The 26,425-nt window shown below is 16.5% G+C and overlaps 6 protein-coding genes across 6 annotated transcripts; 3 read left to right on the top strand and 3 right to left on the bottom strand.

The window, feature by feature from the left end:
• Positions 1-79: 79 nt before the first annotated feature.
• Positions 80-3,778, top strand: PRELSG_0412200 (conserved Plasmodium protein, unknown function; the record flags this gene model as incomplete). Its single annotated transcript, XM_028680267.1, has 1 exon — positions 80-3,778. One exon carries the CDS (start codon positions 80-82, stop codon positions 3,776-3,778), a length of 3,699 nt encoding a protein of 1,232 aa, XP_028531781.1.
• Positions 3,779-4,583: 805 nt separating this feature from the next.
• Positions 4,584-6,688, bottom strand: PRELSG_0412100 (conserved Plasmodium protein, unknown function; the record flags this gene model as incomplete). The annotated part of the gene is made up of 5 exons (XM_028680266.1): positions 4,584-5,051; positions 5,204-5,391; positions 5,555-5,930; positions 6,208-6,392; positions 6,565-6,688. The coding sequence occupies 5 exons, from the start codon at positions 6,686-6,688 to the stop codon at positions 4,584-4,586; spliced, it is 1,341 nt and encodes a 446-aa protein (XP_028531780.1).
• A 1,299-nt stretch (positions 6,689-7,987) lies between these two features.
• Positions 7,988-8,929, top strand: PRELSG_0412000 (syntaxin, Qa-SNARE family, putative; the record flags this gene model as incomplete). Its single annotated transcript, XM_028680265.1, has 1 exon — positions 7,988-8,929. One exon carries the CDS (start codon positions 7,988-7,990, stop codon positions 8,927-8,929), a length of 942 nt encoding a protein of 313 aa, XP_028531779.1.
• Positions 8,930-9,578: 649 nt separating this feature from the next.
• PRELSG_0411900 (conserved Plasmodium protein, unknown function) lies at positions 9,579-10,730 on the bottom strand (the record flags this gene model as incomplete). The annotated part of the gene is made up of 1 exon (XM_028680264.1): positions 9,579-10,730. One exon carries the CDS (start codon positions 10,728-10,730, stop codon positions 9,579-9,581), a length of 1,152 nt encoding a protein of 383 aa, XP_028531778.1.
• Positions 10,731-11,897: 1,167 nt separating this feature from the next.
• On the top strand, positions 11,898-13,673 carry PRELSG_0411800 (hypothetical protein; the record flags this gene model as incomplete). Its single annotated transcript, XM_028680263.1, has 1 exon — positions 11,898-13,673. The coding sequence occupies one exon, from the start codon at positions 11,898-11,900 to the stop codon at positions 13,671-13,673; it is 1,776 nt and encodes a 591-aa protein (XP_028531777.1).
• A 1,473-nt stretch (positions 13,674-15,146) lies between these two features.
• Positions 15,147-15,986, bottom strand: PRELSG_0411700 (conserved Plasmodium protein, unknown function; the record flags this gene model as incomplete). Its single annotated transcript, XM_028680262.1, has 1 exon — positions 15,147-15,986. One exon carries the CDS (start codon positions 15,984-15,986, stop codon positions 15,147-15,149), a length of 840 nt encoding a protein of 279 aa, XP_028531776.1.
• Between the last annotated feature and the right edge of the window lie 10,439 nt (positions 15,987-26,425).

Genomic DNA, 26,425 nt, shown 5'->3' with positions numbered 1-26,425 from the left:
ATCAAAAATGTTCTTATTTCATAAGATTAAAAAAGAAAAAAAAAATTAGAAAACTTAAGTCAAAACACTGGGATATGATATGAGGAGTGTAGTTCTATTAAAAGATATTACTTTCTTAAAAAGTTTTTCTTTAAATAATAAATTAAAAAATGATTTATGTAAATTTGTTGATAACAAAAATTTTATTAAGATAAATTGGCGTACAATAATATGTTTTAGATGGAGCAAAATCAATCCCTCAAAAAAGGAATACAACAAATATTTGAATGCAAAAAATATTTTTAAGAAAAATGTATATAATGATAAACATAATTTGTCACATATTAGATGCATAAGCAATAATAAAATAAAAAAATATGATGAAAAAGAAAAATATAATGGAAACAAAGATATTAAGATGTGTAGTAATCCTAATGACAATACCATATATGAGAAATCTATAAAAATTGTAGAAAAAAATATTAACATTGACAAAAATAAAAATATAAACGTAAATGTATACAATACATTACATGTAAATAATATATGTAAAAAAATATATTATATGAGTAAGAATAACATAAAAAATGAAAAAGAGTGGAATCATTATTTATTAGAATTTTATAAAGAAACAAAAAATTGTGAATACTTAAAAATAAAAAGTATTTTTATGCTATTATTAGGGATAACTAAAAGTAAAGAACATATAAAAGAGGTACTTATCATTAAGGATAACGAAAAAAATAAAAAAGTATACATCATGGACATTGTAGATAATCATATAAGTATTTTATCAAAAAAATTTGATGAAATGACAAATAATCAATTAAGCATATTTTTATATATTATTCAAAAATGGAATAAAGTTGAAAAGTATAAGGACATTATTAAAAGGATTAATGATAAAATTTTAACAAAAGTTAGCTTAAAAAAATTAAATATAAGAAGTTTTTCCAATGTTTTACACATATATTCAAAAAATTATGAACAATTTCGTGATAATTATAGTGATAATATGCACAACAAACAAAATTGTGTAATTACAAATGACACATTGATCAGATATATTAATAAAATTTCTAAAGAGAAATTTCGTATGGAAGATATTTTATGCATTTTGTCATCAATGTATAAATTAAAAATTAAAAATAAAAATATTTTTTTAAGTGTAATACAAATTTTAAATGTTAATTTAAAAGATGGCAATTATTTTTTAATTCCATCTTTGCTATTATCATTAGCAAATTTAAATATTTACAATGAAGAACTGTATCTAAAATTAAAAAACATTATAATACAAAATTATTATTTTTATAATTCAGTACATTTAACGAATGTATATTATTCTTTTTCTAAATTTAAACCAAATTATGTAGAAGAACTTTTTGATAAATTATCAAATCATATTATAGGGAATTTTTCACAAAAAAAAGGAAAAGAAAAAATTGAAGCTTCAAAAGAGATAGAAAATTATTCTTTTAGTAGAAAAACATTAAGCAAACCAATAATAAATTATACAGAAATCAGTAATAAAGAATTTAATATTTTTCAAATAACAAATATCATAAGCTGTTGCATAAAATGTAATTACTTAAATTATGATTTTTTTTTGCATTTAATTTTAGACGTAGAAAAAATAAATGAAAAACAGTCATTAGATAATATTATTAATTATTTTTATGTCATATCAAAAATTTTAAAAACTTTTAGTATTTGCAATTATAAACATAAATTATATTTTCACAATGAAAAAAAACAATTTGAAAGCATACTAGAACATAAATTTAACAATACTATTAATAAGAAGGAAAAAAAAAACAAATTAAATAATAATTACAACAATGATAATAAATATAACACTTTGTATACATTAAATAAAGAATGGAAGCATAACGAAATATATAGGTATAGCTCTAATTACTATCTATATAATAATAACTTTTTTTTTGTAGAATGCAAAAACTCAAATATTAAAGAAAATGACTTACAAAATAAATTTGAATTGTACTGGGATGAATTAAGTGAAAAAATAATAAAAATAATTGAAAAAAATTTATATGACAAAAATATAAAATATATTCTACATAATTTAATGCTTTGTTTATCTATAAGCGAAATAAAATTATTAAATATATATATATTATGTTTAGTTATTATTAAAGAAAATTATAAGTTTTTTAGTATAAACAATTTATATTTATACTTAAAAATTTTTCATAAATTTAAAATTTACAACTATGAAATTTTCCATTTAATATCTAATCATATAAAAAAATATATGCATTTAGTAGAATTAAGAAAAAAAATTAAAATAATTATATTATGCTTTAATATTTTTAAAAAAACAAATAAGCAAGAAATGGAATTAATTTTACATTACTTCTTAAATTTAGATGAAAAAACTAAAATAAAAAAAGACAAAGAACCTTTTTTAAAAAGAGATAAATTTAATGAAAGTATATGGAAACTTCCCACAGACATACAAATAAAACAAAATTTTATAAACCTAGACATCTTCGGTAATTCATCTTTTCAAAATAATACAAGTAACAATTTAAATATTATTAACACTAACATTAACTTAAATAAAAATAATGATGTTAATAATAATAACAATAACTTTAATAAATATAATGATACTAAGGGTAATTTAAATCCCAATGATGATATTAAAAATAAAAATAAAAGTTTATGTGATAATGCACTCTTTAATTCATCTTATTCATTCGATGAAAATAAAAATGAAGATTTAGACTTAATAAACAATAATTTTTTTTTAAAAAAAATAGAAAAAACAGAAATTTTTCCTTCTAATTTGAATTTCTGTAACTACTTAAACATTTTATTAATGTTAATTTTAAGCTGTAAAAATACATATGAAAATATAAAGTTAAATACACTTTTTTCAAAGAATAATAATTTAATAAAAATTAAAAAAGGTGAAGATATTTTAGAAAAATATACTAAAATACTAAAAGAAAACTTATTTAATGCAAAGTTTTCTATTATTCAATTTTTCGAAAAATTTGCAGATTATTTAGAAAAAGAAAAAAATGAATTATATAACTATCAAATAATGTATATTTTAAATTTCTTAAAAATTATAAATGAAAATGTTTATATGGATATAATAAAAATAGAAAAAATGAAACATTACGATTCTCATTTACAAACAAATTCGAATTACTCAAGTAAAAAAAATTTTGAATTAAAAAAGGAAGACTTTGCATTTATAAATTCAACAGTTAATAAGGATTTCCATTTCAATGATATTTTTAATGATGATTATATAAATCATAGATATCAATATAAAAGTATCACTGAATCTATAAGTAATTTTTCAAATCTTATTAGAACATACAATGAAGCGAAAAATCTTATTTCTAAAAATAAACATTCCTCTAAAAAAATTAAAACATTTTATAAATTAAACAGATTCTTAACTTCAGATATTTTACTTATACTAGAAAAAAATAATGAGGAATTTTTTTATTGTCTCTTATTTTACCCATATGAATTAAAACGAACTGTTGTAAATATAAAAGAGGATACCTTTTTTTTTAATTATGAATATGATGAATCACTTTTAATTAATATAGAGATTTTATTTATTTACAACTTTTTAAAAAAAAAATTTGCAAATAATTTTTTTTTAAGTATTATAGATGCAACTCAATTTATTAAAATTTCAAAAGATGAAGGTAAAATAATGAAAAAAAATGGATTAAGTGAAAATTCATCTAATAATTGCTATATAAATAAAGAAAACTATATTTTAGAAAATATTTTGACAACATAAATACATAATAGTTAAAAAAAAAAAATATATTTTTTTTCTATAATTTTTTTTTCATCTATTGTTACTTTTGCCATTAAAAATAATTTTTCTTACGATAAAAAATATGAAGTAAAAAATAAAAATAAGAATTAAAAATATTTATTAATATAAAGTAAACGTACGGAAAAATGAAAACAAAAAGAAAATTATATAAAAAAACAAAAAATTTAAGGACGAATTAAAATTAGAAAAAATAAACTTTGAAAATTTTTAATTTTAGAGAATATTTGTTTTCATTATTCTGTACATTTTTATTCATATTTTAAAAAAAAAATATGAAAAAGATGTAAAGACATGTTACTGAAAAAAAAATTTCTCTTTATATATATTAATATATTCCACATATAATCTGTTAGTTTTTTTAATGAAATATTAATATTCGCAAATTTTATCATTTTTTTTTAATAAACAATTTAGTAAACATATATTTTTTATCCTAAAAAATAACTTAATTCACAAAGATCTCTAATTTTTTAAAAGAACCAGTATGATTTATTAAAAAAAAAATATATATCTAATAACAAGGATATATATATATATATATTTAAAACAAATGTAAATTTTGTTATGTTGACAATTTTTTATCATTAAAAATTTCTTAAGAATTAAAAAGTTACAACATGAAAATATAATAAAAAAAAAATATATTGGCATTAATAAAATATAATAATATTATTAAAATATAAATTAAAAATAGTAATTATTAATTTTTCTTTAATAAAAACATTTCCTTTTAATTATTTTATAAAATTAAGAGTTATAATGCTTAATCACTATAATTATACATATTTTTATTCATATCTTTATAAATACTTCTTAAATCAACATGGCTTTTATAATCATCTTCATTATCAATATTACTTAATGTATCAACTTTATACTTTTTATCTAAATATTTATTTTTAATAGAATTCATAGATAAAGAATGAGATAAACTATTGTTATTATCCTCTATTTCTCTAGAAGTTCTTTTTTTATCTTGTTTATTTTTCTCTTTAAGTTTTTTTTTTTTACTTTTTTTTTCATTTTTATAATTATTAATCAAAATTATAAAATCATGAATAACATTTATCCATATATTTCTATCTTTATCTACAGTTTTTAAGTACAAGTAATTCTCTTTTTTTTCATTTTTTTTTTTATATTTTATATAAAAATACTTATGATTATAAACATCACTGTATACATTAACCACGTATTCTAACCTAATGTAATCTATTCTATTGTTATCTACCTATATATAAAAATACATATGCATATATGATAAATCATTTATATATAATATTATATTAAAAAAAAATAATATGAATAAAATAACACACAGTAATTATTTATTTTGTTGTGTTTAAAATTAACATATGTATTAAAAAAAAAAAAAAAATTAACCAGTGCATCCGTTTCATCATTATAATAACACCAATAGAATTTCCCCTTAAAAAAGTGTAAATAGAAATAATATTTGTAATAATATCTTTTTACATAATAATTACTATACAGCAAATATCCATTCAAATTTTTACAAAAAAGGTGAATTTTATCCTCAATTGCTAAACTAGATATGTTCTTATATATATCTGTTTAGAAAAAAAAAATAAATAAATAATATCACAATTATATTGTATAAAACTAATTGGACAAATATATGTTATTTAATTACATAATAATTAAAATAATAATTTCAAATATATATATATTTATTTATAAATTTTTAATTATTATAATTCTTGTAAACCATACTTAAACTAACATCAGTTTCTTTAATAGCCTCAAAATGTTCTTTTCCTTCATTTATGAGTTCTTCTATTTTTTTATTATTTTTATTTTGACTTTTCTGAACTGATATAATAGTTTCAATAAAAAGAGATGTATATATTTGATCATCCTTTTTTATACAATTTAAATTAATATAATGAAATGATAAAGATATATTTGCAACTATCTGATTCTTATTCACTAAATTAAAATATATATTATTAGGAAATAATTTTTTAATTATATCATTATATATGTGAATATCAGATGAACCGAAAAAAGTGTTTTTTAATGTCCCTTTTTTATAAACCTCAATTCTTAGAACATTGTTATTTTGTTTAACTAGCATGTTTTTTCTTTCCTACTCTTGTAAAAAAAAAAAAAAAATAGACATTACAAAAAATTCTAGACAAAATTTTATACAACGTTTTATATATAATTTTTAAATAAAATAATAAACGAAATTAAGAGCATTCATTTTTTTTATTTATTTTTTTTCATATCAAACTGAAAATACATTTAATTTTTTTCATTTTTTAAAATTCTTCCTCATGAATACATATATTATGAAAATTTTTAAAAATTAAAAGAGTCTCATAAAATAAATTATTTTATTCCTTTTTTTTTTTTAATTATACTTCTATATGAATTTTATTCTGATACTCTTTATAATAGTGGGTATAAGCATATCGATTTCCAATTTTCAAGTGAATTATATACTTTTTTTTTTCATCGTCACTAAATTTTAAATTTATGTGATGAATCTCAATTATAACACTGAATGATTCATATTTATGAATATTTAAAAAACGATATATTTGACCTAAAGTAAAAAAAAAAAAAATAACATTAAAATATTAAAAAGAATTAAATGATTTTACATATTCTCAAACTCCATTTCTTAATAGTTCAAATTTTGAAATTGCACGATTAATAAAAAATTTACTTTTTAATTTTATAATTTTATAAATTCTTAAGTTTTCTAATTTTATTACCTATGTGTTTATTTTCACTAATGTGAGGTATTAAATCACGGTTTTTACATATGCATAAAGTACATACTGACCCAAGAAAACAACTACATATATAGAACAAATTATGTGAATCAATATAAATCATAATTAAATAAACAGAAGTTAATCTTATGAAATTATCAAAATAGAATAATGTGTAAATTTTAAGTAAAATAAAATTTGAAAAAAAACAAAAACATATTCAAAAAAAAAAAAAAATGATAAAATTAAAATCTTGAGAGAATAAAATAAAAAAAATGTTAACAATATAATTTTTATTTTTCTCGTTAAACTACATATTGTATTACTAAATATTAAATTAAAATGCAAATAAAGAAAAAAAGAAAATTTTATAGAAAAATAATTACACACTTGTTTCATAGAAAGCAAATATTTTTTTTTAAATGTAATTCAATGTGTGTGCAAATATGTTACTATATGAAATAAAAAGACAAAATTATTAGTTTTTGAACAAAAAAAGAAAAGCTGTTTAAAAAATTTTTTTTTTCAAAGCAAATTGTTAAATCAATTTTTAGAAAAAGAAATAAAAAGCAGAACAATACAAACTACAAAAAATTTTTTTTTTCTTTATTTATATAGATGTTTAATTATATTTTACGAATAATTCTTTTAAAACACTCCCCTTAAAAAAATAAACAAAATATAAAATCCTAATGAATGCATAATTTTTTAATACATACAAATATAACAATCTGTAATATACATATTTATTGCAGTTTTAATGACGAATAAAAAAAAGGTTTAAGATATCTGAAAATCTCCTCCAAAAAAAAAGGAAAAAATACAAAATATACTTTATAACTTAATTTAAAATTTCTTTTTTCATATGCGTATGTGCATTTATATATACACTTGAAAAACTACAATGATGTTTTCATAAAATAAATACATATATTTGTATTTACATATTTGTTTAAATGAAGAAAATTTTTTTTTTTAAATATATAAAAATTAAATCATTTAAATTATTTTTTACATCTTTTCTTTTTATTATTATTTATAAATCATTTTAAAATTAATCTTTTATTGTTCTAAAAATTAGTATTTTCAATGATATTAAATCTTACAGGCTTTTTTCATTATATGAGTAAATATAGAAATGTTAATTCATGATAAAAAGATTTAAAAAAAAAAAAAAGTTGAAATATATGAAAGGAAAAAAAAAAAATGTAAATACTATAAAAATATAAATTTGAGATAGATCAAATCATGTAAATGATAAAAAAATCCTTTTTAAAAAAATGCAAAATAATTCCCAGATATATTACATCAAAATAAAATAAGAAATAAATATATCTCTGTTATTGGTCTTATACTGTTAAATACATGTATAAATGTAAAACATAACTAGTAAAAAATATATTTCCCCTTTTTTTTTTTAACAATGATTGATTTATTTGATAATGTAAAAACTTCAGCTATAAGTAAAAAGAAGCAAAATGCAAAACATATGATACAAACATTAATATTCCAAAATAACGAAATAATTGATAACGTAGACATAAATGAAGAAACAATAATTAATGTTTCCAATAAAAACAATAGTGATTTAATGATATATGTAGATACAGTTGATAAAATAAAACAAGATATACAAAATATCAATGCAAATGTTTTTGAGATTTCATCCTTAAAAAATAAAATAAATATATCGATAACAGTAGAAGAAGAAAATGAACTAAGTTTACAATTAAATACACTAATAAAAAATACTAATGATATGATTCAATCAATAAAAATAGATATAAGAAACTTAAGAAAAAAATTCATTCTAAAATCACAAGAAAATAGAGCTATAAAAAAAGATATACATGATAATCTAATTAATATATTTAAAAAATCTTTGTATAATTATCAGCATATTCAAAATGTTTTTCATCATAGTATGAAAGATAAAATGTCTAGACATATTAAAATTATTTACCCAAATTATACTGATGACGATATTAATTATGTATTAAATCATGATGATGTGAATACCCAAATTCTAGTTAAGTGGAAACTACAAGGACACGAGGATTTAAAGAATGCATTAACAGATGTGGAAACTAAGTATAAAGATGTGAAAACATTAGAAAAAAGTGTATATGACTTGCATCAAACTATCATAGAATTATCTGCTTTAATTGAAATGAATGATGAAGTAATAGATAATATTCATGAAAATATAAAGGATGCACAAGATTTTACAGAAAAGGCAAATGCTGATTTAATTGATGCTAGAAATATCCAAAAAAAAACATCAAAGTGGATGTGTTATATAACTATCGGTATTGTTTTTGTTATAATTATTATATGTGTACCAATTCTAGTAAAAATTATATAAAACTAGAACATTCATTACTTATATTTTTTTTATTTTTACTTATAGCAAATTTTTGTAACTACTCTTTTATAGTTTTCTCTTTTTATCTATAATTAGAAGTGAAGTTATTTAAAAATAAAGTTCCATATTTCTTTTATAGGTTTTTTATTTTGTTCAATTTATAATGTCAATATTTAATATTTTAAACTATATATAAATTTATATTTTTTTTTTTTTTTTAATTTTTATAAAATTAAACATTTTTTATTTTATACTACAAATTATCATAATATTTTTATAATTTTATACTCTATAAAATTAAAAAAAAAAATTTTATAAGAGTTGTTTTATATATCTATACAATTTTATAAATAAATAAAAAATTTTTGCTGCTTTATATATATATATATATATAAATTATATTATTAGAAGATTCTCTTTTCATATTTTGTTCAATTTTTTATTTTTTGTTTTTTTAGTTGTTTCTATAAAAACTTTAAGTATAGAAATTCATTTTGTATAATTTAAAGTTCTCATTTTTTTTTAATGCTTACATATGAAAATTTTTTTTTTTAGAACTTTTATTAAAAAAATTATTTGATTAAATTATGTTGAATTAATATAAAAGTCCACATATGTATTATAATTGTACATGTATATTTTCTTTTTCCTAATAAAATGGAAAGGAATATATGTCTCTTATAAACTTTTTTTTTTCATGTATCTTTTTTTGTATATAAACTAAAGTAGAATAAAATATTAATTGAGTTGTTTTACTTAGTAAAAGTTTAAATAATATAACAAATAAATTAAATAAATTAACTATTTTTAAATTAGGTATATTAACATCTACTTGTTTTATAATTGTATCAGAAATTAATTCGAAATTTTTGCTTAATTTAAAATTATCTTGAAATGCATAAAATAATGGGATCATGTTTTTCTTAATCGACAATCTAAAAAATATTTGATATGTATACAAAATCTTTTTCATTGAATATTGATCATTAATATAATTTTTTAAAAAATAAATTTTAATATTTGTTTGAATCAGTCTTTTAATGGTATCTACACTTTTTAAGTAAAAATTTTTATTAAAAGTATTAAAAAATAATATAGCATATATATTTAATAAAGGAATAGTAAACTCTTTATTATCAAATTCTTTCACTCTATTGCGGTAATATTCATCGTAATTTAGATGTTGATCAATGATAATATTTAATTCCTTTTCATAAATCATAAAATACTTTTTATAAATTTTTGAAATTATTTCTTCATTCCAGATATATATATTTTTAAATAAATTTAAGTTACATATTGTATTATTTAGGAAATCGATTTTTAATTTATTTATCAAGAATTTATGAATTCTTTTAAACATATAAGTGTTTATGTTTATTCTTAAAACATAAAAAAATATATAATAATAAAGGAAATTTTTATGAAAGCAATGAATATTTTCATTGAAAAATAAAGGAGAATTTATTTTTTGTTGCTTATATATAATTTCATTTAATTTTCTCACAATAAATTTTTTATCCTTTTTAATAATGTCTTTATAAACTAAATTAATAATACTTTTTTTTTTATTTGTGTAAACAGCATCTTCAAATATACTTTTTTTTCCAAATTTATTTCTTTTTTTAAAAATGTTTAAACTAAACTTACTTTTCTTTGTAAAACTGTTTGAAATAATTTTGGATAGTCTTACACTTCCATTTTTCTCATTTGTTGCATGTATGTTCATGCATTTTACTTTAATTGTTATGATGATTAATATAAAATAAAGAAAATACATATCAATACAACTTAAACTCATTTTAAAAATTATAGATTCTTACCATTTTTCCAAACTTGTAAAAAAAATAAAAGTTATACTATGAGATTAGTAAATTCTATACCATTCGTTAATTTTTCTATACAATTTTTTCATGATAAATAATTCCGCATTACACTATCGTAATTAATGTATAGCTTTAAACTATGTAAGTGTGCATATATATATATATATATATATATATGTATGTATGTATGTATGTACATATGTATGTATATATGCTTGTATTATCTTGTACTTATATTCTAAATATTTAAATTGAAATTTAATGTTATTTTTTGAGTTTTTTATAATTCTTCATTTTTTACCACAATGAAACTTTACATTCTATTAATCTGATCCCAAAGTTATTTTTCGACTTCTAATAACTTAAAAGTTTACATATAATAAATTGTATTTTATACTTTTTTTGAAACCTCTTCGTAAAAACAAAAAAAATTATTTTTAAATAAAAATATTTTAAAGTATTAAGAGAATTTCAAAATATATTTTTTTTTTTTTTTTTTTATTCTATTTATTGTTTACAATTCATATTATTTTGTTTTATTTTATTTTTTTTTTTTTTTTACGAAACAAGAACTAAATTAACTTTAGCCATATTCTTCTCATTTTTAAAATATAAATATGTGAAAAAAATTAGTTTATTTTTTAATTTTAAAAATTAATATGTATATTAGAGATTATCTAATCAAATACACATATATATTTGTTTTTAAGATTTTTAGACGATGAAATTCTAAATTTAAATAAAGTATATATTACACTTGTGTAAAAAAAAAAAATACTTGTATATTTTTCATATGAATATTTAATAAATATTCTTTTTTTTTATTTTTTATTTTTTTATTTAATGTTAAGAATAAATAAATATGGAAAAAGTATATTTTAATTTGATTGTACTGTTGAAAAATATTCCGAACAAAACATCTGATAAATTTAACCATGATAAATTTTTCTCATATAATTTATGAAACTTTTTTTTCACCTTAATTTTTTTTTGTTTTCATTAAATGACTTGAATCCAATTCATTTTTGTTCATTTTTTCCCTTCTATTTTAAATATATATATACAAACACATATATATATTTATACATAATAAAACTTTACACATTTTAGTCACATGTAAAATTTTTTTTCTTTCAATAAAAATGTATTTTTATAATTCTGTTGCGGTAAATAACTCAACCCAAAAAAATAATTCAAAATGTGAAAAAAACGTATTTTTTATTGAAAGTGATCCCTCATCTGAAGAGATAAACGATTTTAGTAGTTACTCAAATATAATTGATACAGAAACAAAAAAATTGAAATATTTAGAACAAATCATATTTTTAATTGAATATGAAGAAAATATGTTTTTGTCCACTAATAGCAATTCTGAAATACATACAAGTTGGTATATAATATTTCAAAGTATAATTGAAGAATTAAAATTTAAGGCATTTAAAAATGAAAATATAAAAATATGTATAATTTTATATAAAAGCTATAAAGTAGATGAAAATTTTGTTTTTTATAAATTATGTTTTCTTTTTGATCTCCAATATTTAAGTGTTAATTTGATTAAATATTTAATAGATATATCAAAATTAAGGAGTATTAATATGTTTGATATGGAAGAAAAAATCAAAAACAGAAAATTTCAAAGCACATTATGTTCATTCGAAGATGTATTATTATTATTAAATAGAATAATTATTTATAATTCAACTAATAAAAATGTAATTTATGTAAATAAAATTATTTATTATACACAAACAGTTATGCCTCAGCATTTAAATATAAATATTTTAAAAAAAAGGCTAGAGTCAATTGAAAAAGTAGGAGAGTTTTTTTATATACGTTTAAAGAAAGAAAAAAAGAAAAACATAAGAATTTTAGAGGAAGTTATTGCAGAAAGCGTGTTTCAAAATTATATAAAGAAAAAAATTATATTATATAAATTAAAAAATTGCTTAATGAGAATTATGTCCCTTTCTAAAAATTACACTTCAAATATTTTGAATGTAGTAAATGGGTTAAACGTTCATATAAATATTTATCTTTTATCTAGTAAAGAAGAATACATTAAAAATATAGTAACTCTTCATAAGGAAAACTCTAAGTTAACTCCCAAAGCACTTTATATTGATAGTTCCTCTGAAATTCTAAAAAAGGAAAATTCAAAATATATTAATATAGAGGATTTTAAAGTAATTATAAAGGATGATGAAAAAAAAACACTATCATATAATAACGCAAATTTTATTAAAATAACTCACTTTTTAAATTCTGAATTTTTGCAAATTGAAAATAATTTAAGTTCTAATTATTTTATTTTTCCTCAAAGCAACTATTATCAAAATAAATATAAATTAAAAAAGAATAAGGATTTAACAGAAGAAGATTATTTTAAACAAAAAGATAAAAGAAATGTAAAAATATTTAATTCCTTGTTATCTTCACTCATAAAAAAGAAAAAGATTGCAATGGGAGTTTTTTTTCGTCATTCCACTCCAGTAATAATTCTTTTAATACCTTACATTCCACCTCCTGTAAATAAAAAAAAGAAAACTCCTGCTGGTTTTTTATTAAAACAGTATCCATTTCTTAATGATATAAAATATTTAGACTGTAATTATATGAAACATAAAATGAGCTTTAATTATCACATTAAAAATAATATATCAAACTTTATGAGAAAATCTATTAACTCAAATATATACTTCAATGATAGTTCTAAAAAAAGTAGTACAAAAAATGTTTCTGTTAACCAAAACTTAGTAAAAAGAGACAAATTATGTATTGATTTAATAACAAATATATTAAAATATATAGAATCGGACGAATTTAATCCTTACATGATTGAAAATATCAATATGAATAAAATTAGAATGGCTATTGAAAATGTAATTTTTAATGAAAAAAAAAAATTACTTATCTAAATGTATATATGCCTTTATAATTCAGAATATTTTATAGTAGAACGATTATAACTATAAATTACTTCTAGTTTAAAAGGACAACTTATCTCAAAAGAAAAAGGATTTGAACAAGTGATATAAAAAATTATTGAAATAAGAAATGGTATATTTAATGAATTTATAAAGAATACAAAACTATATATTCACTTTTTTATCTAGAATATTACAGTTTACCAAAATATGAAACAAAAAATAATATTATTGAAAGAATAAAAAATCATGTATATGTTCCTTAATTATTCACTAATTTATTTTGTCTTATTGTTCTTTGTTTATAATTGTTATACTTAAAAAATTAGGTAAAATATCATTATGTATACGCTTTTTTTTTCTTCTAAATGCAAAATAGTCACATTTTTGCCTCATGGTTATATATTATATATGCATACTTATTTAAGTGAAGAAATAAGCATTTCATTCTTTTGTTATTTATGTATATATTTTAAACAATAATGATTAAAAAAAAAAAATTATAATAATTATATATATTTTCTTCAGCTAAAGAGTATTTAATAACAAAAAAATATAAAAATAAAAGTGCATACATATAATATAAGGTGTGCTACTAATTCTATCAAAGATTCTTAAACTTTTTCTTTTAAATTTTTCTTTTGAACAGTGTATTGTTTTTATCTTTTTAAAGTAGTAACCCATATTTTAAATATTGAAAATAATAAATAATATGTGTATCATAAATGCTAAAAAATATTATATTTTAATTTTTTTTTTTCTATTTCTTCCATGTAATATTCAAACGTTCTTTTGGAAATTTGTAATTTTTAAAGAAAAAACTTTTAACTATAATATACAATTATTATTTTTCCCTTTTTATCAAAATAAGAAAATTGTAAATGTATTTGCACACCGCCTATTTCTACTTCAAATTTTTGAAAAGCACATATTTAATTGAAACATAAAATAAAAATCATGATTTCATTTTTGAAATAATAATCTTATAATAAAATTTCCTTAATTTTCTCTAAATATATATATATATATATATATATATATATATATATATATATATATATTAAAATTAATATTAAAAATAACAAAAGAAATTTATTTTTAGTTCATTAGTATTTCAAGAAAATGCCAATGATACTGGGATATAGTCTTTAAAACTTTTTAATTTTTTTTGTTTTTTTTACTATATATATGTATATATATATATATATATTATTTTTTTTATTTTTATTTTATTTATTTCTTTTTTTGTTTTTTTTTTATTTTTTTTTACTTTTTTATATTTCACAAAAAATAAAAATTACAAACAGTACTCTTCATAATATAAAAATAATTAATTAAAATAACCCTTTATTTACATCTTTTTTATTTTTTCATTATTCTTTCTTTCTTTCTTTCTTTCTTTCTTTCTTTCTTTCTTTCTTTTTCTTTTTCTTTTTCTTTTTCTTTTTTTTTATAATTCTCTACTTAATCTGCTTTTCTCAAATTGGCATTATTTAATGATTCAGGAAGATTAACTTCAGTATCTTTTTGTTCCTTTAAGGGGGATGGTATCTTATTTAAAGAAGTAACAATTTTAATTTTAGACAAAAAATACTTATTTAGTGATTTAAATTTTGATCCATTCGAATTTTTTCTACTATTTGTGTTCTTTGTAATTTTTTTTGTTCCTTTTCTAATTACTTTATTTTTATTTACTGGAACAGTTTTAGGACGCTTGTTACTTAAGGTAAATGATCTATTTTTACGATATAGAGATATATTTAAATTATTAAATTTTTTTGCGGGAACTTGAACTGTTTTATAACTATTTAGCCTTTTACTAATTACAGTTCTAGCTGGTTGAGATTTTTTAAATATTTTTCTTGTTTTATTTTTTGTCAAATTTCCCCTATATATACTACTAGATGTTTTATTTCTGTTATTCACAAACTTTTTATTAAACGGACTTTTATAATTATCAAAAGCATAATGAGAACTGTAATTATTATTTCTACTTTTATAATAATCTCTTCCACTATAAAAACTTCTTTTATATTTATTAAATTTCTTGTTACTTAATCTATTATTATAAAAATATTTTTTGTAATTTCCTGTTTTCCTATTTACATATCTCAATTTTCTTGCTCTGAAATTTGAACCCTGTATTGAATCTTTTTTTTTCATGTAATTTGTATTAAATTCACTTTTTTTTGTATTACTAGGTTTTAAAAAACTATTTTTTCCACTTTTTTTTTCACGATCAACTACATCATCTAAAGGGCATGACAAATAGTCAATTATTTTTTCATTTTTTTCACTTTTCATTTTAAAAAAATATTTATATATTTTATTATATAAAAAAAAAATTGAAAAAGAAAAATATTTAGCTAAAAATATAAAAATAAAATAAAGATGAAAATAAAAAAAAAGGAAAATATAGCAAAAATAAATATAAAAATTAAAAAAAATAAAACAATACAAAATTGTAAAAAATAAAAAAAAAAGTTAAAAAAAAAAAATAGAAATAAAATAAAGAAAAAAAAAAAATAAAATAAAATAAACAAATTTATACTGAATAAAATCTTAGATAAAAAAAATCTTCTTGAATACTACATAAAGTAAAATGTATTTTAATTTTAACTTTATTTTTTCACCTTTATAAAAGTTTTCTTAAAAATTCTTCAAACTTCAATAAAATTTCAAAAAAAAATTTATTTTTTTTTTTGTTTTTTTTATGTATTTTATATCGTATATGCTCAACTGGTAAATAAAAACAAAGATCCTTAACTTAACATTCTGCAAAGTTTCGACATATTATTCATTATTCGTAACTTTGAAATAAATAAAAGATTTTTAAAAAAGAAATAGTTATATTTATGATAGTTTTTCTTTTCTTATTTTAACATCAAATATTATTTTACAAAACACAAATTTAAGATTTTAATATTATTTTTTTTTAATTTAAAAAACTAAAGTACATTACATTTTATTCCTTTTAGTTCAAAAATTAAATTTTTTTTAAATTATTTAAAAAAAAAAAATTCTTATAATATAATATAAAATATGAAATTTATAACTTAACAAAAAGAACTTTAAAAAGATAAAAAATATTTGTAGTTTCTCCGAAAAACATGTCAATAAATATATTCACTATATTAAGAAGTACAAACAAATAAAAAATTTTCCTTAAATTTGCAGTTTTGAAGTTAGATAAAATCCTTATTTAAATTGAACTATCTAAAATACAAGAAAAAATAACATTAATTAAAATAAAAAATTGAATATTTTCCCATTAAATTCATACACATTTATATTATACATCTTCAAATTTTCAATTTTTATAAATATTATAATAAAAAATATTATTTTTTTTTAATAGCATTTAAAGCAATATATTGTACCATTTTATTTTTTTCTGTAGGGTTGAAAGTAGCATGTGTCAGTTACATTATAATAATCTCTTTACAAAATAATTTATCAATTTTAATATTAGCATGTTAATTAAATTCATAATACCTTCAAAGAGACAAAAGAAATCATAAAACAAATATATTTCTTTTATTCTAACATGTCGAATTTCAACAATTTATTAGTGTTTGTTAATAACATATGAAAAATAGAATTTATTAGAACTGTTATTACTTTGACAATACTATAAATAATTTTATTTTTAATTCCTTCTATTTCTATTATACATTAGTAGATTATCGAAAAGTTCTGTATCATTAATATTTTACAATCTCATAAATAATTAGAAATGTCATTATATATATCTTTTTAATTTATTTAAAAATCTCTCTATTTTGCTCTTTGATCCTTTTGTAACAAAGAAAAGAATATGCTTTAAAAATAGTTAGAAATATATTTTATAAAATATTATCACATTTGTTCTGTTGGTTTAAAAAAAGAAATGAATTTCGAAATTATAAAAATTAATTAATGTATGAATTTAATCTTTTACAATATTTTTTGTACAGTATAAATCCTTAAATTTTACTTTAAATTTATAGGTAAAATTTTAATGTTATTTAAATAGTAAATGAACTATTTTTATGTTTCTTAACAGCAAAATTTTATGAAATAATCAATAAATATTTTTTAATAGTATATTCATTTTATATTTAATTGAAGAAAAAAAAACTAAAAAATAAGAAGCTGTTCTTAAATATATAAAACTCTTTAATGCGAAATATAATAAAAAAATTTTGTATCTCATTCAATTAAATGGTAAATTTAATTTCTAAACTGATAAGTATTCTTATTTTTTTAATATATCACTAAAAGGTTATATATTAAAAAAAATTTCAAAAAAAAATTATAAAATATTTTTTACGAAATTTTTAGTTTTTTTTACCACACTTTTATACCTTGAATTCAACATATATTTTCTTGTCTAGCAACCTTTTAAAAAATATTTTAATTTTAGATAATTCTTAAATTATGTGAAAGACATTCTTTTTTATTTAGTCATCTCACAAGTAAAAGATTAGTTAATATTTTATATAATGCACATACATATTAGTTATATAAAAATTTTACCCTGGAATATGAATTATAAAAGTATCATTATATAAAGAAATGAGTTTTGGATGCATATGTCTAAAAAAACTATTTTTTTAATTAGAATTTCCTCAAATTATACCTTTTTTTATTACAAATAATATATACATTTATTTTCCTAAAAAAATTTTATTTTTATTTTTATTTTCCCATTCTTTTAAGCATAACTTATTCTCCATCTTTTTGAGTTTTTTTTTTTTTAAACCTAGAAGTTTATACAAATAAAAAAAAAATCATATTGTATATTAAATTATAGAAATTCTTATTTATATAATATTCTACTTCAATAAATATGTTTAATCCCTTTCTACTTATAAACCTGTATATATATGACATTATGACAAAATATACAAAACTCATTAATTTTCTTTTCTAGCTTTAGTTTAATCTAAAGAATTGTATATTTTACGATGTATCACATTTATTTTGGAAAATTTATTTTTTATTTAAAGTAGAAAAAAAAAATATGTATATTTTCTTTTTACTTGTAAAATTAGCCCTAAAAGAAATAAGAAAATCATAATATAAATTTAATTACTCTTTTTTAGGAGAAATTTTCATAGTAATAAATGTATAGTGTTATAATCTCTTTTATTTCATCAGAAAATTGTATATTCTGCAGAAATATTTTAAATTGTATATGTATTTTCTTATATATCATAATGAACTAAAATATTTTTCATCCTTTTCTTTAATGTTTCTCTTATATATTACATTTTCCCTTCATGCCTCTTGAATATTCTTCTTAACATAATTTATATATTAAATTTAACGATTTTTAACTTTATAAAAAGACAATAACTTAAATCTTATGAAATAAACGAGATTCCCATTAGGATTTTTTCTGATGTAAATAATCCCAAATATTTAACTTAAAATTCAAGACCAAAATTTCTTCTTAGCGAATTATATTTATTATTGATAATCATAGAATATAAGGAACTAAACAAAAGAACAATTATATATTTTAAAAATGTTTTATAAAAGTAAAGCTGTTCATGTTATTGTTTTTTAATGACAAAGGGTGATTATAAAAAAAAATAAAAATTCATATAAAATAACAAAATTACATAAAACAGAATGAATTCATTTAATTCAAAAGCATAATATAAAAAACAAATATTGCTAAAGTTAATTGTTCGTTATTAGTATCATACGAACTTGTAGTTCTAAGTTAATCATATTGAAAGATGTAAATAATTTTAAATTAATTCATAAAAGTTAATATAAAAAGTTACAAGTGAAAACAATAAAAATGATTTTAGATAAGGATTAATATAAGGAAAATAAAAATTTACAGAATTTTGTAATATAAACTTAAAAACTTATGTATTTTTCACTTATATATTTTTCTTTTTTTTTTTAAACAAAAATTTACATAAAAAATTCTATTAGAAAAATAAAAATGCATATGCTAAAATAAATATAAATTCATTAATTATACACAAAAATAATTTTCATATATACTTAGTGCATTTTTATTTATAATATTTAAAATATAATCATTTTTTTCTTAAATTAAAACTCCTAATATTATTAATGTACTTTCCTTATATATAGTAAAGATAAAAACAAATGTCTTGTTTTTATTTTAAAATAATATCTTCTTTTTTTAAAAAAAAATGTCATAAGATATGCATTTATAATCATCTATCTTATGAAATTCTTCAAGGAAAGAACAAGTGATGTTTTTTATTCTAACAAAATGATACAAAAATTACTTTATAATTTTTTTTAAAAGTGCACTACCGATATAACTTTAAAACATATATGTTTTTACTGTATTAATATATTTAATTATTTATATATATAAATACGTAATATCAAAAAATATATATATGAGAATTATATTTACGAAAATATACTAATATAACTTTATTTAATTTCAAATATTGTATTCTATATTTTTAACGTTACTCTCTTTTACAAAAGCTATTTTTTACTAGAATTAAACCATTAATTATTTTTAATAAAAAAGAAAAAAATATTAATTGTACAGTTCTTTTAATCCTAATTATTTTTTAACTGTAGATCTTTTTATCTATAATTTTTAGTCCACTTCATCTGATTTATACATCCTATTTACGAATATTCTCAGTATTTTATATATATAAAAAAGTAAAATTTTACTATTGGATTTAGACAACAGTGATACAATAAAAGAGCAATTTCATTCATTTGCATTCTATAGTAAAAATTTATTGATTTTAGTTAAAAAATATAAACAAAAGGAATTACATACAATTTTAAATAGTCCTTATAATTAATAGAATAAAAGAGAAAAAAAATAATTCTATAGTTCATAGTAGACGCAATTTTCTACCTTTTTTTTTTTTTTTCTTCTAAAAAATGATAATAAAAAAGTTTTAAAACAAATTTTTAAATTATTTATGCGCATATTTTAACTTTAATAATATAAAAATTCTTGCAAGTTTTGTTTAAATTTACCAACAATTTAAAGCATATAAAATTTACTTTTCTATATAATAATATTTAAAATTTTTAAAAGGAAAGCATATACTTAAATTTTTTTTTACTCTATATAAAATTCAAAATTTTATGAAATGTAGTTTAGTTCTGTTATAGATTTCAACAAAAAAATCATATCGTATCAATTACAAGAGAAATTCAGAATAGGGATATTTTAATTATTCTTTTGGACAATAATTCTCATAGTAAATAATGTATCTCTAATTTTTTTATCTTATATATTAAAAAGTTATAAAACAGAAATTCTACTTTATTTTGAAGAAAATAAAATAACTATTATTTTCACTTTACCTGATAGAGTCATAAATAATATCCTAGAAATTTATGATTTATTCATGTTACAAATTTATAAAAATTTTATAAATTATGTTTATATATTAACTATTATTTAAAGTGTTATATAAAATTTAATGAAATAACATGAGTTTTCTCAACATAATTTATGGAATATCATTCAAAATATGAGAGATACTATAAGAAATTTTAATGTATTGTTTAACTTATTATGTAGCAACATGACGATTTTTTTCGTTAGAAATAAAATATTATTTCCACTTAAATTGGTAAAATTTTAATTGTTGTGATGATTAAAAGTATATACATTGTTTTAAAATATAAAAAATTATGTTTTCTCCTATATTACCAAAATATAATATATATTACTTGATGCATTTTATTATAGAAAAATTCTGCAGAGATATTTTAATCATAGCATTATATATTTATAATATAATATATTAGTATTTGAATATTAAAAATTTCGCGTTTCTTTTTAATTTTTTGTTTAATTGAAGTAATTTATTTAATCAAATTTAAATGTAAAATATTGTAAATAGAATAATGGTTTTTTGTAAAAAAAATATATATATCAAATGAGTCATTTTTATCACCATATGTACATCCACATTCATAAGAATGTAGCATTAATAGCATATAAACTTATGTGAAAAAGTTTGCTTCATCTTGAACTGATAAAAATAAAAAAATGGTATTCATCAAATTTTAAAGTGTTAAAACATTTAAATTTTAATAAAATGTTTTCTTAAAATAAAAGGTATTTATGTTTTAACATTTCAAAATAAGTTATAAAATTTTGTCTTATTCTACAAAATTTAAGTATAGTTTAAATAATCGATAAAAGTGAATGATATATAAGAATATATTAATATATAAGATATGTAACAAATTGGTTACCGATACAAATCTTTACATAGATAAAACTTAGAATGTGTAACAATAGCATTCTAATTAAAATAGAAAGTTTTAATATGAATATTTTTGGTAAAAATGTCTTAAAGTAAATTCATAAATTTATCATAACTTTTGTATAAAAAAAATTATAAAAAAGGTATTGTGTAAAAAACAGTGATTGTAAAACTTTAAAAAAGAATACTATAATTTATGTTAATTTTCAATATGAAAATTGGTAAATTCTACTTTAAGATAAAATTTTATAGCTCAAAATATATATAGATTATTATTCTTACATATTCCTATTTTATTAAAATATAATATTTTATTTCAATAATTATAAAAATAAAAGATCTTTGAAACTTTTAGTCTCATAACACTTTAAGAATAAGTATATTTATGAGATATTAAAATAATTTTTTTAAACAAGGGTAATTTCAAAAGGATACAGAGTTAATAATCTATCTAATTTGTGTATCCAATAGATTAATAAGAAATAAAATTTTTAACATAATTATTTTTAATTACTAAAATATTTTATATATTGTTGAATATATACGCCATATGATACATGGTGATTTTGTGTAAATAACCATTATTTATAAAAAAAATATGCTTAAAAATTAAAGCCTTTTTAGAGATTATCTAAATGCTTTATTTACAAAAAAAAAAAGAATAAGAGGTTGTGAATAATGCATTGGGAATAATAATTTCCTTGAAACTTTTTCCTTTTTATAAGAAAATAATTATGTGAAATTTATGATTTATTATTCAAACTTTTTTTTGTGTATTCGGAGAATATGAATTATATATTTGTTATGTTCGGAATCTCAGAAATTACTATGTTTATCTTTTTTATAAATTTCATATTTATCAAAAGAAAACCTGAAAAGGCAAAATATTCATGATTCATAATATAGATATTAATAAAAAAATAAAATTAGAATTCTCATCATATTAAAAGAAGAAATAAAATAAAAAATGTAAAATATATATAGTTAAAAAATTAAAACATTTATTTTGATATTTTGTATTTTTAAAAGTTTAAATTTTTATACCTAGAAATCTCTCATATATTTCTATGTAAATTGTGTTCATTTAATGAACTATATTAAGATCTAATAACTAGGAATTCCAACTCTCTTATAAATTATATATAATCCTTTTTGCTATTTAATAGTATTTTGTCTTATTAAAAAATGGTGTATCCAAAAAAATTACAAGCAGCATATTTATTTTAATAAAAAAATGAATAAACTTTTAAGGTGACAATTAAGTTACGTAGCATACAGAATACAATGTTGAGTTAAAATCAAAGTATTGTTAATTTATATATTACATCTCTATTTAGGCATTTCTAACCTTAAACTCCACAAGGATAAATATTATGAAATATAAAAATTTATAGTGATTTAATATTAATTTAATGGGAAAGATAATGTAATAAAAGGTAAATCATAACTTCATAAAATCACGAATATGTATTTTATAAATTTTTAATTAGTAATTTCACCAATAAAATAAAGTTTAAATAGGCTTAGAGGGAAGAAAAAGAAAAATTAGTTAATTTCCGCCATATTTTTGATAAAATGGAAGTATTTTTCCTTTTAAATAGAAATATTATATATATTTTATTTATCTTTGGTTATTGAAATTATTATAATCCTATAAATATTAAGAATTATATATGTAAAAATAATTAGAAAAGGGATGCATACTGTAATTATTGAATAATATACTAGTAGTATTAATCTTATATTTTTATTAATGAACAATACATATCGTATTAGGAAGGAATGTAAACATAGCCTAAAATAAAAAAATAAATTTGATGATTAAAATTTTGTGTTTATATTTGTAGAATTTTATTGGAAAATGAAGTTTTCAGAAATTTTAAGTAAATCATATAATATTATAAAAAATTTTCATATTTAGTTTTTAATATTTTAAGCTATAAATAGATAATTTGTATTTTAAAAAATGGAATTAAAAAATATAATTAAAAACATGATTTTAATTTGCTTATATGCATCTCAGTTAATTTTTTATTCTATTTTGAAAGATTAGTGATTAAAAGAAAATAGTATATTAAATAGATGTATGAGTATATATAATATCCTTCATATCTACAAGGAAATTACTATAAAAGGTATTTATGTCTAAGAAAAAATTACAAAATTTTATATAGAAAAAGAAAAAGAATATATACTTTTTAAAGTAAAAAATTAAGGTTCCTAAATACAAATTACAAAAATTAAAATTTCCTTAAAGGATTAGATAGATTAAAAAAATATTTTTTTTGAAGAAAATATAATTTTCACGTGGTCTTATTCTTAATAAAGCGAAACAAATAAATAAAATATTAATTCATTTATTGTCTCATAAATATATTAAAATAAAAAAATTTTAATTAAATAATGCCTTTAAAAAAAATATATTTTTACATATTCATATAAATCAACAAATAAAAAGGTTTATGGTATTTTTTTTAAATATTAAATAAAGAAAAGTATAAATATACTACAAAATTGTTTAATCTGCTGGTTTACATAATCCAAAAAAGAATAAGAAATTATAAAATGCCATATAATTAAAATTTAATAGTTAAATTAGGTGAACATTCAGGTATAATTTTTATAAAGAAATCAATAAATGATTTCAAGTATATTATGCAAAAAGTTTTAAATACATATATAAAATAAATACTATTTTAAAATTAAAATTTAATATGTGTAATTTAAAAAAAAAAAAAACGATTAATGAATAGAATATAAAAATTCTAAATTATTTTAAATTAAAAAATTAAATAATCTTAGAAAAAATTATAAATATGTTATAAATGAAGTATAATAATTATAATAATATAATCTAAAAAAAAAAAAAATTATAAATTAAACATATATATATATATGTAATATATGCATTTAATATATATTATAAAAATATAAGATACATTTAAATAAATTAGTTATTTAAATAATAAATAAAAATAAATAAATAAAAAAAAAAAATAATACAAATATATAAATTATTAAAACAAATAAATAATATATATAAATAATAAAATAAATAAATAAATATAATTTACATAAATGAGTAACATATAAATTAATAATGAATATGTAAATATTATTTTTTTAAATTAAAAAACTAACGCATAAATATATAAATGAGTTTAATTAAAAAAACAAATAAATAATATTAATTAAAATAGTAATTTAATTAAAACAAAATAACTAAAGAAATGAATAATTAATAAATAATAATAATATGTATATAATTTAAATTAAAAAAAAAAAAAATAATAATAAATAAAATTAAATTAAATATATTGATTATATTAAATAATAATTTAATTTTTTATAATTTTAGATATATAAACTCATTTAATAATAAAAATAAATAAAATAATATAATGATTAATTAAATTTTATTAAATTAGTTTAATTTAATTTAATATAATATAGTATACATTTTTAGTTTAATTAATTATATACATATATATTTTTATTATATTTTTATTTTATATTTATAAAAATTGTAGTATTGAATTTAATTAACTATTATTAATGATGTATATTATTTATATTTTTATTAATTTTTTAATGGAATAAAAACAATATAATAATTTTGTATACTTTTTAAAACTAATTTAATGAATTTGAATAATTATAATTAACTTAATATAAAATATATTTATTAACTTATTTTATATTAATTAATATATTCTAATATATATTATTTAATTTTTATTATTTTTTTGTTTATTTTATACATTAAATTTAAAATAAATATTATTTATTTATACTTGACTAAATTATTTGAATTATGATATATTATTTTTTATGAATGTTTTATTTCAATTTTCAAGTTATTTATTTATTATTTAGTTTAATTTTATTTATTTATCGTTTTATTTTATTTATTATATTATTTATTATTTTATTTTAATTAAATTAACTAATTAAATAATTTATTATTTATTTATTTTATTTTATTTATTATTTTAATTTTAATTAAATTAATTAATTAAATAATTTATTTATTTATTAATTATATTATTCATTATTTAATTGCTATTTAATTTAACTTATTATGTTATTATTATTTAATTTTAATTATTTATTCATTATATTATATCATTTAATTTAATTTAATTAATTAATTTATTTATTTATTATATTATTCATTATTTAATTGCTATTTAATTTAATTTATTATATTATTTATTATTTAATTATTATTCAATTTAATTTAATTTATTTATTATATTATTTAATTTAATTTATTTATATTATTTATCAATTAATTATTTATTATATTATTTAATTCATTATATTATTTATTATTTAATTATTATTCAATTTAATTTAATTTATTTATATTATTTATCAATTAATTATTTATTATATTATTTATTATTTAATTGTTATTTGATTTAATTTATTTATTATATTATTTAATTCATTATATTATTTATTATTTAATTATTATTCAATTTAATTTAATTTATTTATATTATT

Source organism: Plasmodium relictum, assembly GCF_900005765.1.
Source record: "Plasmodium relictum strain SGS1 genome assembly, chromosome: 4".
NCBI classification, from domain to species: Eukaryota; Apicomplexa; class Aconoidasida; order Haemosporida; family Plasmodiidae; genus Plasmodium; species Plasmodium relictum.
This window is presented reverse-complemented; position numbering and strand designations above follow the sequence as displayed.